General features: G+C 40.7%; 1 protein-coding gene across 1 annotated transcript in view; it reads right to left on the bottom strand.

Moving 5' to 3' along the window:
- Positions 1-15,688, bottom strand: part of CLIC4 (chloride intracellular channel 4) — a 1,305,478-nt gene that overhangs the window by 735,695 nt on the left and 554,095 nt on the right. Inside the window, exon 2 of the mRNA XM_044083084.1 lies at positions 6,562-6,671. Coding sequence (XP_043939019.1) covers positions 6,562-6,671 — 110 coding nt within the window. The remainder of the gene's footprint in view (positions 1-6,561; positions 6,672-15,688) is intronic.

The following is a 15,688-nucleotide window of genomic DNA, read 5'->3' on the forward strand; positions in this document are numbered from 1 at the left end:
CGAGTCAGAGCCAAGGATCGGCTCCGATCCCATATGTAAGAATGAAGGTGAGACAGGATTACACAACATGTTTATATTTAGATAGATTTACAACCAAAGAGCGTTCCGCCAACACATTACAGTCATTTTGATAGCCAGAATTTGTTTTCAAGGAATTTGAATTTAAAAAATATTTTTAAGGACAGTAATAATTTCATAAATGGTCAGCTTAAAAGAAGTAGTACATGAGTGACCCTATTATTAATGTGTTTAACAACATCTGTGAGAAACAAATTCGTGAATCTTGAAACATTTAAGAAATTTTATAACTTAACTGTTGATGAATTTAATGCATTGAAATTTTTGCAGAGTAATGATGAGATAATAATAAAAGAAGCAGATAAAGGGGGTGCCATTGTGCTAATGGATGTATGTGATTATTTGCAAACAATGAATGAATTACTATCAGATGTACAAACTTTTAAATTGATTGATAAGGAAGTAGATGATATAAGTAGAATAAATATGTGTATCTATGATATGCAAATAATAGATGACATAGACATTGATACATTCCATTTTTTAAGCGTACCATGCCCAACCATTCCTGTTTTATATGGTCTCCCTAAAATACACAAGTCCCTCCATAAGACTCCAATGAGACCTATAGTCTCAGGGAGGGGATGGGTAACGGAGCCCTTACCTGTCTACTTGCAGGATATATTAAAAAGTTTTTTGAACTATATTACACCTAGTTACATAAAGGACACTGGTGACTTTTTGACCCAGTTACATGGCTGGTATACTAGTAGTACTCATGGCCCTTTCCTTTTGGTAACTTTGGATATTAAATCCCTTTTTACAGTCATTCCCAATAGCTATGGGACTGACTGTATAAGGGAAATCCTGCAGGAATATGATTGTTTCTCTGCCAGACATATTGAGACTCTGTAAGCTTTAAGAGCTGGTTTTGGAAAATAATATTTTCACCTTCAACAAACAAGTGTATCAACAGTTATCAGGAACAGCTATGGGTACTGCAGTTGCCAACACTTATGCTAATTTAACATTGAGTACATGGGAACAGATAAATGTGTATGGTGAAGCTAATGCATATGCATCAAATATCTTATTCTATAAACGCTTTGTGGACGATATTTTTTTGGTTTGGCATGGAAATAATGGAGAATTGCAAGATTTTTTTTAATTACTTGAATAATATGGTTGTGTATTAAAGTTTGAAATGACTTTTTCTGACGTTTCTTTGAATTTTTAAGATGTTGGGTTACAACTAACAGATTCTGGATTAGAAACTTGTATATATAAAAAGGAAGTACAAGTGAATAAACACTTACATAAGAACAGTATGCATGCCAAAAGAACTTTTAAAGGCATTGTTAAGGGCCAGTAGACTGAATACAAAAATGGATGTATGTGAGACACAAATGCAGGAAACGACAAATGATTTCTTAGAAAGGGGCTATAATGTGAAAGAATTAGAATTAGCTAAAAATAATACAATGCAGTTAAGAGACTCGAGGGCTAGACCTTATTTCTCTACCCAAGAAGGTGCCCAATCTGGTAGTGATAATTTGGCATCTTTTCAGCCCTTGAGGTACTTGATGACTTTCAGTAGGGCCAGTGAATCAGTAGAACATATTATCAGAAGTAACTGGGACATCTTGTAGGCTATACCTGGTCATGAAAAATGGCTCCCAGAAAAACCTTTATTTACCTATCAAAATTGTGATAATTTGAAAAAGCTTTTATGTTACAAGAATTTTCCCTTAATAATAGGTCTATCCCTGTGTTTAATAAAAAGGGGACTTTTCCCTGTCACAATTGTTCATGCTGCTCCAGTGTTAATCAGTCCACAGAATTTATACATCCTATTAGTGGTAGTAAATATACTTTTTGCTGTACTGCTACGTGTAATACATCCTCCATTATATATCTGGCCACCTGTAAAAAATGCATAAGCGTCTATGTTGGAAAATCTATGAGAAGACTAAGGGATAGGATCATAGAGCATAGGTCGGATATACGTAGAAGGGTTCTTACCAACTCATTGGCCCAACATATCCAGGAAAATGATGATACACACCAGTTTTGTTTTAGGGTCATATATATTGTATATTCAAATGTGACACGTGGTGATATAGTTAATAGTGTGGATACAAAGGAATATGAATAGATTGTCCGCCTAGAGGCGGATAAATATCCAGGTCTTAATAAACAGGTTACACTGAAACCAATTCTAAAGGGTAAACAACAAAAAGTAAGAATGAAATAAATTTATAATGAAGCTATAATTATATTCTGCTTATTATCTATTCGTTTTTATATATATGTATATATGTATTTTATGGATGACTATCCTTTTAAGGAAATTAATTATTGATTCTAATTGCTAATTTTTGGTAGGTTGACTGTGTCATGTGATGCAATTAACTTGTATTTAAAAGTGTTGGATTTTATGAAACTTTTTATAAGACACTGAAGAAGGATATTTTATCCAAAAGCTTTGTTTTTCATTAAAATATCTGACGTTGTGGAGTTCTGCTTATTTTTTGGTACTATAACATTGTTTCATACCTCATATCTGTCCAAACTTTCCCATACCTTATATCTGTCCAAACTTTCTTCCTTTTTACTGCTCACCCGAACCACAAATTTCTTCTTTGTTTCTTTTATTCCCCTCTCCTCTTTGGCAGTTTCTCCCACTCTTTCAGCATAAGTCTTTTTCTCTGGCACATTTTCTTCTCTCCATAATTTCACTCCAGGATACTGCAGCTCCACTTTCTGGCTCACTCTGGTTTATCATCTCCTCCAGATAAGCGTCCTGCAACCCTCCTGACTGGAGGGTTGAAACAATGCAATTTTCTACTTTTTCTGTCGATTCAAACAGATTTTGCTGGAAATTTTGCTTTGAATCCTTTTGCACCTCTGCATTCACCTCTGTATCCTCCTCTACCTCCTCTCCACTCAAGAACAATGATTTCTCTGCTCCCAAATCATTTGAGAACATTTCTGGTAGCGATTCTACCATTTTGACTGCATTTTCACCAACTTCCACTTCAGTTTTACCAAAAGCTGAATCAGCCATGTTTTCTCCCTGTTCCTCTGGACCCCCTCCATGCCTGGAATGGGAACAGGAAGTCAGTTATGTCACAAAGGGACTCTTCCCCCTACTACAAAGAGCAGAGGAAGTTCCATGGTGCTCTGGCCAAATGTATCCTAGTCAGTATGAATACCAGCTTGGGTCTCCACTGAAAAGAAGCCACTGGCCTCTAACCAATCAGCAAAGGCATAAATAAATAAAATCCCGTCAAGAAGAAACGCTGCAAAACAGCTTAATTTCAGTGGTAAAAGTGATGTCAATATACCAGCTTGCCTTCTGTTTGTTAATGAGTACGACTTTGTAGCACAAGATCAGCATACATGACCAGATGGAGGGTGGGACTACTAGTGAAGATCACAAAGTGAATAATCTTATATGATCATAGGTGGGTACTAGTCTATTGGCCCAAGGGCCTACGTAAGCCTAGCCAGCAAGGTTCCATAGCTTACGCCACCCAAGAAAGTTATTTTCCTGTGCCACTGTCCAGCAGAGACACAGAAGTCATCCCAGGGGTATACTTCCTATTTCCCATCCACTCATTAAGATTTTTCTTGAAGAGTGCTAATGAAAAACTTTGCTTGACATTGATGGGTAGCTTGCTCCAGAGTACAGGAAGTCTCTGGGACAGGAATCTATCCCTCCAGCATGTCCTGTTTATTGTGGTGACAAGGTTTAGGTCCCTAGAGCATGTAACTCGGTGGGATTGGGATTTCTTTAGGTGTAGCATGTCCAACAGCTTTGGGTTTGACATAGCTTTATATGTTAGGCAGGGATCACCTCGGAGTAGGCAATATGCTATGGAGTAAGGTTAGGACTAAGCTGACTCTCACAGACTGAGATCAGTCAACTAGTGCCTAAATTACTCTCCACACAAAAGTGGTTATTGCAAAATATATGCACTTACTGAGTGCTTTGTGTACACTAAAAAATATGTCTTTCCCTCTGAAATCAGATCCATAGTTTCTGGATGCAGATCATCGCCACTATTCACCTAGAAAAGCACTGTCCTTATTAACATCTGTAAACATTAGTGCCTACAGCTATAATGTATGCACACAAAATGTGTAATTCTGTTGCTGGTCTGTTTCCAACTAGATACTGTGGTGAGACCAACACTAGTAGTAGACAGGTAGTTGCCATTTAGTTGAATCTCCACTATTCATCATTCTTGACAAAATTAATTCTTTCTTTTCAGTAAATGCTGCTTGACTGGCTACTGTCTAAACATATCCATAGGCAAAAGCTTCCAGTTTCTCAATTTTTGTATTATCTTTTGTTTAGTCTCTTCCCATATGTCCTTAGTTGCCATAACCAAATCCTTTTTAATCCATACCCATAAATGCTTCATTTTATCATGTTCCCATAAATATTAGTATTGTTGGACCAATTCATGTATTGGTACATAGTTAATAGCTATAGCCTTTAATGTATCTTCATTAATTTTATATTGCAAAAAAAAAAAAAAAAAGAACTGTCTCAGAATATCCCACAACACTGAGATGGGCTTTTCTGTATACATCAGGTACAAAATAATATCATCTGCAAATAAAGCCAACTTTTCTTGACCATAATACCAGTTATATTCTTGAATTTCTGAGTCCCTTATTTTATTTGCTAATGGTTCTAAATATAACACAAATAACAAAGAGGAAAGAGGACAACCCTGCTTGGTTCTTCTGTTCAGAGACAACTTATCAGAGAGGAACCCTCTCACTCTGATATTTGCCTCTGAACCCTCATATATCCTTCTAATTAACCTTATTATTTTATCAGGAAATGCAAATGCCAAAACCACACTGATCCATATCTATCAATTTTGGAAACATCTTTGCCTTTTTTTGCTATTATATACATAAACATTTTATAATCATGATTTGAAATTGAAATGGGGCTATATGAAGATGGGTTTAAGTACTACCAACATCACAGCTTTCTTCTAGGATGTTGGTGCTTCCCTCTTTTTCATGGTTCATGGGTTAGAAATGGGCTAGATGCCCACGTGGGCCACTTTAATCCTAGAAAATCACTCAAAGATGAAAATCAAACCTTGTACCTTATATGTAGGGTTGCCACCTTTTCAAATGCCCAAAGTGGGACATTTTTTGTAGAAATGTGAAATTTTGCAGGACAAAACATACCCATGATCAGTGCAAAAGACAAAACTTCCCTTTTTTGCCCAAATAAAAGCTTATTCTTGTAGCATTTGAGTTGTTTATGCTATTTCATATAATATTTAGGTGTTTCAGATGTAAAATAACTGGTTTCTGTAACTATTAAAGAAAACTTTGGAAATATTTTTGTCCTAAAATCTCAGGACATTTGCGATTAAGTTTTTTTCGCAGGACACGACTGCCCAAAGAGGGACTGTCCCTCGCAAAGAGGGACGGGTGGTAACCCTAACCTTATGTCTGTAAGTTAAGCAGCTTAACCGTTATGCCAATAAATACTGTTAAACAAAACCTTCCAGATCTTTATCACTTTCTTCCCTCCTGGCTTCCAAACTTCCACAGGAATACCATCTGTTCCCAGAGACTTTCCTGTAGACTGAATATACATCTTCATTTTTATCTCATCTCCTACTATCTTAACAGCATAGCTAAATCTTCTACAAATACTTGTATTTTGTGCTTTTTCTTGACTTCCACATTCCTCTGCTTTATACAAATTTTCATAAAGTTTCTGAAATTTATCAGATACCTCTACAGGATCTATAGTTATTTTTTTTTGTTATAGGTGCACTAAATTTAGCAGCAACCATTTCTACTTTATGTTGCCTAAGAAGTGCTAAAAGTTTTTGTGCTCTGGAGTTGTTGATTAACAGCAATCTTTCTAAACTCATGTACATTATCCAGATACTCTCTTATTTTCTCTTTAGAACTCTGCAGTTAAGCCTCTTTTTGTTGTGTAAGATCCCCCTTAATCTGCAATACTTTAACCTGTGTCAGTGCAAATGAATATTTGTAGCGAATATTCTACAGCAAACACGGATACAGACATGCCTACAGTACTTTACCTAGTGTTTTTTTAGCATATGAACTTACTGCAAATTTACTCCTTTTTCTGAACAGATTGTTGTAATTTTGCTTCCCCGTACTCTGTAATGAACCATTCCGCAGTTTGATTCAACCAAGAAAAAGAGAAACAACCCAGACTAACAACCAGTTCAACAAAACAAATGTATGACAGCTCCATCTCTCCTTCTGACTTGCCTATCTCTCAACACATCCGACATCTAATGTGTATTTCAGTTTTAGGTGCATTAATGCTTTTTCTCCATCCTTTCTACCAGCATTTACCTAACTCTAACTGTGCATCGCATAACAAATTTTCCAGCATTATTGTTTAATGTCTGTTATTCAATATCTAACTCTAAACATACAGATGATTTTTTTAATATGTAAACTTATTTGGGTGATTTAGATTTCTTACTGGTAAAGTTAAACTTCTAGGATGTTCCTTACCTTTTCAAGTCAACTGTTGTTACATTGAAGACCACTCCTTTAAGCCAAAGGATCATGAAAAGCCTTTGTGAGAAGGGGCAGTTCCCGATGCTTTCGCCATCATAACCAGCCTGTGAAGAATGCAACTCATTAGCCAATACAATTCTCATGTCACACGGTACCTAAATGGATTCATGCAAATCAAAACTTCTGTTAAACATGCTATTACTATTTAGTTTTCCTATTTACCCTTTAATACATAATATATTTTCAGTTTACTACGTGCACTTATTTAATACCCATAGCTGCATCACATACTAATAATAATAAGCATTTTCTAATCTACCATTACCATTCTTCATATATCTATTTCTCTGTATCTTCTGCGAGTAAATTATCTAGACATCTAGCAAGTTTACTGACTATGCTATAAATATCTAATGAAAGATTTCTACAAATTCCAGTATGGCTCTAGGGAAATGTATGAAAAAAGAAGTTATGCATTTAGCATAACATTCCATCTGTGTTGTCCACTTTCATTTATTCTTGACTTATGGGCTCGGTTCTGAATATTGGGACTGACTTGGCTATTATTTCATGCATGCCAAAAACTTGAGCTTCACCTCTACCCACAATCCATCTCTCCCAATTACCTCAGATCAAGTTTGTACATTAGATATAAAAGTCAGAGATAAAGAAGCCTCAATGGAAGCCACATCTACTATGTCTTAATGATCAGCAAAAATTATATATACATTATCTGGTTTCACCAAAGGGATTTCAAAAGAAAGGGGATGGAGGCAGGGGATTCAAGAATAAATGAAAATGGACAACACAGATGGAACATTATGGTAAGTGCATAACTTCTTTATCTTATATTGTTAATTTCTGTTTTATTCTTGAGATATGGGGCAGAGTCCCCAGCTACCTTAGACCTTGGGAGGACTCACGGAAGGACATTCCTTAGCACCACTGAACCAAAGGACACTCTTCCCCTAGAGAACAAATCCAATTTTAATGAGTAATACAGGTATGGGGAGAAGCCCAAGTTGCTGCTGCACATTTATCATCCACTGAAGCTCCAGATTGGAAAACTGCTGACGTGGCTACAGATATGTAGAATGTGCCTTAACTAGCCAAGGCAAATCAATTTTATTCTTGCCATAGAAAAAGGATAAACAATCTTTGAGCCATCTGGAAAAGGTCATCTTGCTGACTGGTTTACCAAACATTACACTTTAAAAGGATACAAACAGTTGGTCTGATTTTCTTATGTCTTTCATTCTGTGCACATAAAAACATAATTGTCTGTGAACATCCAACAAATGCAAACAATATTCACCTTTGTTCATATAATTGGGAAAAATACTGGCAAATTAATAGTCTGATTAGGTAGAAAAGTGGGATATGTCCATAAGAAAACACTGTCTTGGCGAAAAATCAGATAAGATGGTATACACGACAAGGCTTGAATTTCTGAAATCCTTCTGACAGAGGTCAGAGCCACCAAAAATAGTTTTCCATGACAAATACGTTAGATCACAGTGTGCAGATGGTTTGAAGGGGGAATGTACAATGGTTTGTAACACTAGATTTGGATCCCAAGGTGGAGTAGGATCCTTAAAATGTGGTTTCAACAAGTGTCCCTTTGTAAAAGGATTTACAAAGTTTGGGAAGCCAAGGGGCATTCTTCCAAACCATTATGGAAAATTGAAACTGCCAGTTGAATTTTAATGATAGATGGGCAAGCTCCTGCATTGAAAAGAGAAGCTAAGAAAACTAAAATATTATCAACAGATGCAGAAAAGGGATCAATATTCCTTTCCTGAGCCCAAAAGGTAAATTTCTTACATTTACTAGTAGAGTTTACGGGTAGAAGGCTTACGAGAAGCTAGAAGAATCTGACATACCGGGGAAGAAAGGTTAACTCGCATGGCAATCAGTGGAACTGGAGGAACCATGCTGTCAGCTTGAGGTTCAGAATGTTTGGATGAACTATTCCTTCTGGATGGGACAGAAGGTCTGTAGCCGGGTCCAGAGTCCAAGGTGGTTGAATAAGATAAAGCCAAAGAAAGGGGAAACATGTCTGCAGAGGCCAATAAGATGCAATGAAGATTACTGTGCCCTTCAGCTTGACTGCTTTCTGTAAGAATTTTGAGATTAGATGTATTGGGGGAAAGGCATATAGGAGCCTGGGGAGCCAAGTGTGGAGAACAGCATCTCTTGGTGACTTCCCCAGAGGGGGGAAAATCAGGGCAAAGGGGAGAGGCAAACAGGTTGCAGTAAGGCTGGCTCCAGTGATAGACAAACCTTTCCGTCACTTTTGGATTGAGAGACCACTCGTGAGGCACTAGAATACATCTGCTCAGTTTGTCTGCTATCACACTGAACTCCCCAGAATGTGCACTGCTATCAAAGTAGTTGGAAGAGATCCCCCACTGCTAGACTCAGAGCTTCTCGACTAAGGGGGTAAGACTGGGTTTCACCATGTTTGCTGATGTACCAAACTATTGACATAATGTCTGTCTGTTTGAATCCCAATTTTTCCCACAAGAAGAGCAGATTGAAAGGCTTGCATCACTAAAACACTGCTCTTAGATCCAGAACACTGATATGCAAGTTGGCTTCTGTTAAGGGACCAAGTGCCTTGGACAGTCTTGCCCAGATAATACCCCTCCCCCCAATCTGGGAGGGGTCCGTGAACTATGGCCTTGGGTTCTGGAAGGACGAAGGGGTGGCCCAGAAGAATTTATTTGGAATGTATCCAAGCTAAATCTTTTCTGCAATAACTGGTGATGAAAACCTGATCAGACATGGGTTGGTACAGCAGACCAATGAGATGCCAGCAGTAATTGTAGAATTTTCATGTGATATCTTGCTAGGGGAACTAGAGTTATCACCACTGCCATGGAACCTAGAGCCTGTAAAATTAGACAAGTAGGTACTCTCTCACTGTAAAAAACATTTTTGAACCTGTGTTCTGCTTTTCTGAAGTCTCGCAGGTGGAAGGGATGCTACAGTTGTTGTTGTATCTAGTATAGCTCCTATAAACTCTAGTTGGAGTCAACTGCAATTTTTTGTAATTTACAATTATTTCTAAGCATGCACATGTCTGGAGAACATAATCCCTTGCTTCTAACAGAGGATACCTGGTCAGAGTTGTAATGACCCAGTCGTCCAAGTAAGTAAACACCCGGAATCCTTGCAGTCTCAACTGAGCTGCTACTACTGCCATACATTTGGTGAACACCCTGGGAGCTGAGGTGAGAACAAAGGGCAGCACCCTGAACTGGTAATGACTGGCTCCCAGATGGAAGCAGAGGAATATTCTGGAGTACTTGTTCACTTTTATGTAATAATATACACCCCAAAGATCTACTGAAAACATCCAATCATCCTTTTCCAAAGACGGAAGAATGGACTGTACCGTGACCATTCAGAATTTTGTTTGTCAAACTGAATTCTTCAACACACTGAGATCCAACATTGGTCTCCAAGTCCCCTGTCTTCTTTGGTGCTAAAAAGAATCTTGAGTAAATTCCAGATCCTCTCTGGCCTGGTGGGACTACTTGGATGACTCTTTTGTCTAGCAGGTTTTGAATTTCTATAACTGCTGGTTCCCTTTGATTGGGTGAAACACTGGGGATTTTTTTTGCATACATGGGGATGAAGGGAAAAGGGTAGTATGGTATAACCTCTGGAAATAATCTGTTACACCCAAGAATCTGTTATATTTAGATAGGCGTTTTGGTGCAGGGATAAGTGTACCCTGACTGCCTCCAGAGGAAGACAATCGGGCCTCCTTTTAGGAATCTTGAAAATGCTTACCCGGGAAGGAGTCCTTGAAGTCCTGGTTCTGCGGACTACATCTGCCACATGGATGGTGTCTTCCACTGTAGTTCCCCCCTCTGCCCCCTGGGGGAACTGACTCCACAAGTGTCCTGGCAAGGCCCTTGGGATTTTCTCAAACACATCTTTCCACCGCTCCTCTGATTCCTGGAAAAGGATCTTTTGGAATGGAAAAACGTACACTCACAGGAGAAAGGGTCCTGCCATCCTTCTCATACCTGGATAATGTCTCTTGGGCCAAGAAGAGGCAATCCATCAAAGTGTGCACTGAAGAATGAAGACTTAAATGGTTCCACAAAATCACAGAGACGCAGCCAGGCATCTCTCCTTATGGCTACGCCTGAACCCGTCGCTATAACTGTCCCTTCGGCTGCATGCACAATGAGCCTCATGGACACGTTTGACACAGATTCCAGGGTGGCAAACTGGGAAGCAACTTTTTCTTGGACTCCCACAGTAACAGCTTCTGCTAGGGTATCTGACAGCTCCTTGATCAGATCCCTCTGAATTCTATTGAAATGTGCCAGGAAGTTCAAAGACCTTAAAGCGAGGGTTAATGAAGCAAAAACCAGTTTCCCAAAACTATCCATTGCCCTAGACTTTCTATTGGGTCGATGGATAGATGAACTCTCTTCAGCAATTTCTCTTTTGGTGGCAGCTACTATGACCATGGCTTCTACTGCTAATCCTTTGGCCTAGAATTGTTTATCCTCAGGGGCAGACAACATTTTGTCCAATCTCTTGGTAATGGGTTCAATGGTGTCCAGTGCCTCCCACCCCCGCTGAGAGATTAATTGAATGAGCTCATCTGTGTGTGGAGTCACCCAAGAGGTACATGGGCAAGTACCAAAAACCTGCAGGTAAACTGATTCTTCTGAGGAAGGACTATGGGACTTCTAGTCACCCCCTCAGGTTCAAAACTTCTAGGATATCTCCAAAGGAGACATCAGGGGGTGACCTTGGGGACCCTTCCCCTTCATCACAATCAGTGTCTTCTGTGATCGATTCCTATGGAGAGTCTAAGTGTTTCCTCTTGCACTTCTTCTGAGGAATCTCCCCAGGGGGAATAGTCTAGTGAGGCATCAGAAGATGACAGAATCTCTATTTGAGCTTCCTGAGGATTCGGCACTCACTGACCCAGTAGAAAAACAGGTCGAATAACTGACCATGAGGAAGGTATTTGCTCCGAAAAGGAAAGGGCAGACTGAGTGACTGCAATAGACAATGCCCTCTCCACTACCTCAAAGGCTGCCCTCCCTCCGACGGAAGGGAGCCCAGAACTGCAGTCACTCCCCACTCTGAGACAGCCCCCTAGACAGAAGCCGGAGCCGGGCTGAACTGTGCCAATGTTCCAGAGTGCAGGGACGGCTCTGAAAGAATTGGAATTGACTCCTGCCCCTCAGAGCCAACAGGGAAAATATGGCCCCGGGAGGCCCAACTTTAAGATCCAAAGAACTCAGGGCAATAACCAGTTCTGAAGGGAGAGAGACCTCTGGAACCGATGCAGTCGACGCCGGACGACTCAGAGCTAGAAACTCTAATACCTCAGAGGAAGTCAGAAGAGGAGTAGTTAAAGGGGTGTAAGAAGGTTTGGCTCTAAAAAGGTTCGGCTCCTAAAGCCATGGGGGTCAGAGCTGAAGGGAGTCCAGTAAATCCTTTCTCCCACAAAAGTTTGAAACAGACTGGGTGATTTAGGCCTTTGCAGGAAACGTTGTGCATTCACTCACAAAAGGGCCAATTGATGGTAAGCTGTCCTATGTAAAATTTCTTTCTGTACTGTATCAATAATATGCGTTGATGTAGTCGGTGTCGAGGAAGAACCAGGAAGCAAAACTTCTTGCGACGAAGACTGAATTTGCTGGCATGTCGAAGACTTTGGAGTCAAGGCTTTGGAATCAGCTGTAGTAATCGGTGCTGATGATTTTAATGGTACTGTAGTCTTAGATCCAGAATCCATCGGATCCGAAGAACCTTTAGGAACCAAGGATCTAGGTTTTTTATGTGTCGATGCCAGAGGAGATGATGGTACCAACAGACTTCTCTTTTTGGCCTTCTGCATGGAGGAAGTGGAACAAGGTGAAGAAAAAAGAAGTTATGTACTCACCATAATGTTCCATGTGAGTTGTTTATCTCGCCTTTATTCCCACTGATGGGTTCGGAGCCTATCCTCGGCTCTGACACGGTCGTTAGCAAAGTTCAAGGTTTACCAGTAGCTGGAGACCAAGCCCCTTATCCCATGATGCACTGCTGGAATTACCTCAGATCTTGTTTGCTGCGTGTATATATAACCCTGTAAGGGGTGCACTCCCCAAGAAAGAAGAAGTACTGAACAACCAGGATGATACTAGCCTCTAGGTCAACTGTCAGCCAGGAGGGGGATGGAGGGAGGGACTTGAGAATAAAGGCGAGATAAACTCACATGGAACGTTATGGTAAGTACATAACTTCTTTATGTGAAGTTGTTAAATCTCGTCGTTTATTCTCACTGATGGGTAGCGTCCCTAGCACCCGCAATCCTGAGTGGCTCACGGGAGTACATTTTTCAGGACCGTAGAACCAAAAGAAGACCTGTCCCTGGAGGCCTTATCCACTTTGTAATGAGTGATAAAAGTATGAGGCTTAGACCAAGTGGCTGCAGCACAAATGTTATCAAGGGGCAATTTAGACTGAAAGGCAGAGGACGTAGAAACGGCTCTTGTTGAATGAGCCTTTACTTTGTGTGGTAAATTTATGTTAGCAGCTGTATGAACAAATGAGATACAATCCGATAACCATTTTGAAAGGGTTGTTTTAGCCACTGGTCTACCTTTTCTGGACTCCAGAAAGGATACAAAAAGTTGATCTGATTTCCTAATATCCTTGGTTCTATCCAGATAGAATCTAAGCTGCCTGTGCACGTCAAGTTTGTGCAGCATGTATTCTAATTTGTTGGAATGGTTGGGGAAGAAGACTGGCAATTCAATAACCTGACTGATATTAGATTCTGAACAGACTTTAGGCAAAAAGGATGGGTTTGTTCTGAGAGATACTCTATCAGTATGAAAAATCATATAAGGTGATCTGATAGACTAAGCTTGAATTTCTGACACTCAGCGGGCAGAAGTAATGGCCACTAGAAAAATAGTTTTCCAGAAAAGGAATTTGAGATCACAAGATGATGCAGGTTCGAAGAAGGGAATAATTATTTGAGAGAGCATAAAATTCAAATTCCAAGGAGAATAAGGGGTTTTGACAGGAGGCCTCATGTGAAAAACACCTTTGAGAAAAACCTTAGATAACTTATGGGCCATAATATTTAACCCATCCAATCCAAGGTGGAAATTAGATATGGCAGCTAACTGAACCCGAACTGTGGCAGCTGCTGCTCCTTCCTTAAAAATCATTGTCAAAAACTCTGGAATGGACGACAAAGAAGCTCGGAAAGGGTCAATTTTTTGTATGCTGGCCCAGATGGAGAACCTTTTCCACTTACTGCGATATAGTTTTCTGGTGGATGGCTTATGAGAAGACAATAGAATTTGTCTTGTGTCATATGAGAGGGAATGCAGCCTGGCTATTTGGGGAAGTGTATCAGCCAAGCAGTCAGCTTTAGAGACTGCAGTGAAGGATGGAGGTCCCCTGACAGGTGTGTCAGTGGGTCTGAAACTGGGTCCAGGATCCATGGATCCTCCAGCAGATGATGGTGAAGAAAAGGGAACCAAATCTGTCGAGGCCAATGGGGGACTATAAGGATAATTTCATAGGTTAGTACTAAGCTAACTGCTCTTGCGAGCCATTTTAAGCCTACCAGTTATCCCTTGTGAGACTCAAACCCTGCACCTTGTGTTTGTAAGGCAAACACCTTAGCCATTAAGCCACCCTCCCAACTAACAGTCCTTCCCAGCGACTTTGCTTTCTGTACAAACCTGGGTATCAATGGAATTGGAGGGAATGCATATAGGAGACCTGGAGGCCAATCGTATACGAGTGAGTCTCTCAGGGGATTTCCCGGAGGTGGTATCAGGGCAAAATACCTTCTGCATTTGGTATTGATGTGACTGGCAAAGAGGTCGCAGCAAGGCCGGCCCCATTTGCGGAAAATCATGTCCGCAATGTGTTGGTTGAGAGACCACGTGAGGCAACAAGATTGCCCTGCTCAGCTTGTCCGCTATCACGTTGGATTTCCCCGGGATGTGCTTTGCTAACAGAAAACGCTGGGATGACAGAGCCTATTGCCATACCCTGAGGGCTTCTCGACAAAGGGGGTAAGACTTGGTTCCGCCCTGTTTGTTCAAGTACCAGACCACTGACATGTTGTCTGTCTGAATTGCAATTGTCTCTAGAGGAAGACAGTCCTGAAAGTACTGCAACAACAGAAGTACTGCTCTCAACTCCAAAACATTGATATGCAGATGTGACTCTTGATCCGCCCATGTGCCTTGGGCAGTCTTTCCATGAAAATGCCCCCCCCCCACACACCCTATCAGGGAAGTGTCCATGGTCACAGTGGCTACTGGGGGGGGGTGGAAGCACAAAGGGTCATCCTATTGTGACATGAAGAGACGTCAACCACCACCGAAGGTCCGTCTTGCAAGAGTTTGTGATGAGAGTCATATGGTTCATTGGCAATTTCTGGTAAGACCATTGAGCGAACAGAAGCCATTGAAGAATTTGCATATGCATCCTTGCGAGTGGAATGGCTAGAATTGCTGCCGCCATCAAACCTAGTACCTTCAAGACCTCTGCAGCTGTAGCTTTGTTCTTTGACACCAATGAGCTGACGTGTTGGCAAAGAAGTGAGACCCTTTCGACTGGAAGACGTAGGGTGGTGGTTGAGGTATCTAACTCTGCTCCTATAAAAACAGTATGCTGCGATGGCGACAAGGCAGACTTTTCGAAGTTGACTGTAATGCCTAAGTGGTTGCAGAGTGTCAGAGTAGATTCTGTTGCCTGAATCAGTTGATGCCTGGTGGTGGAGGTAAGGAGCCAATCGTCTAGGTATGGAAACACCTGGAATCCTAGACGCCGCAGGTGAGCCGTGACCACTGCCATGCATTTGGTGAACACTCTGGGAGCTGTAGTGAGACCAAAGGGCAGGGCTCGAAACTGGTAGTGATTGGCTCCCAGCCGGAAACGCAGGTAATCTCTGGAGTGTCTGTCCATCTTTATGTGGTAGTACGTGTCCTTGAGATTGATGGAGTACATCCAATCGTCTTTCCCTAAAAAGGGAAGAATAGCCTGAAGTGTGACCATTCGGAACTTCTCTTTTTTCACAAATTGGTTGAGTCTGCTGAGGTCCAAAATAGGTCTCCAGTCCCAT

Source organism: Protopterus annectens, chromosome 1.part1 (assembly GCF_019279795.1).
Source record: "Protopterus annectens isolate FY-2018-M chromosome 1.part1, PAN1.0, whole genome shotgun sequence".
Classification (NCBI taxonomy): Eukaryota; Metazoa; Chordata; order Ceratodontiformes; family Protopteridae; genus Protopterus; species Protopterus annectens.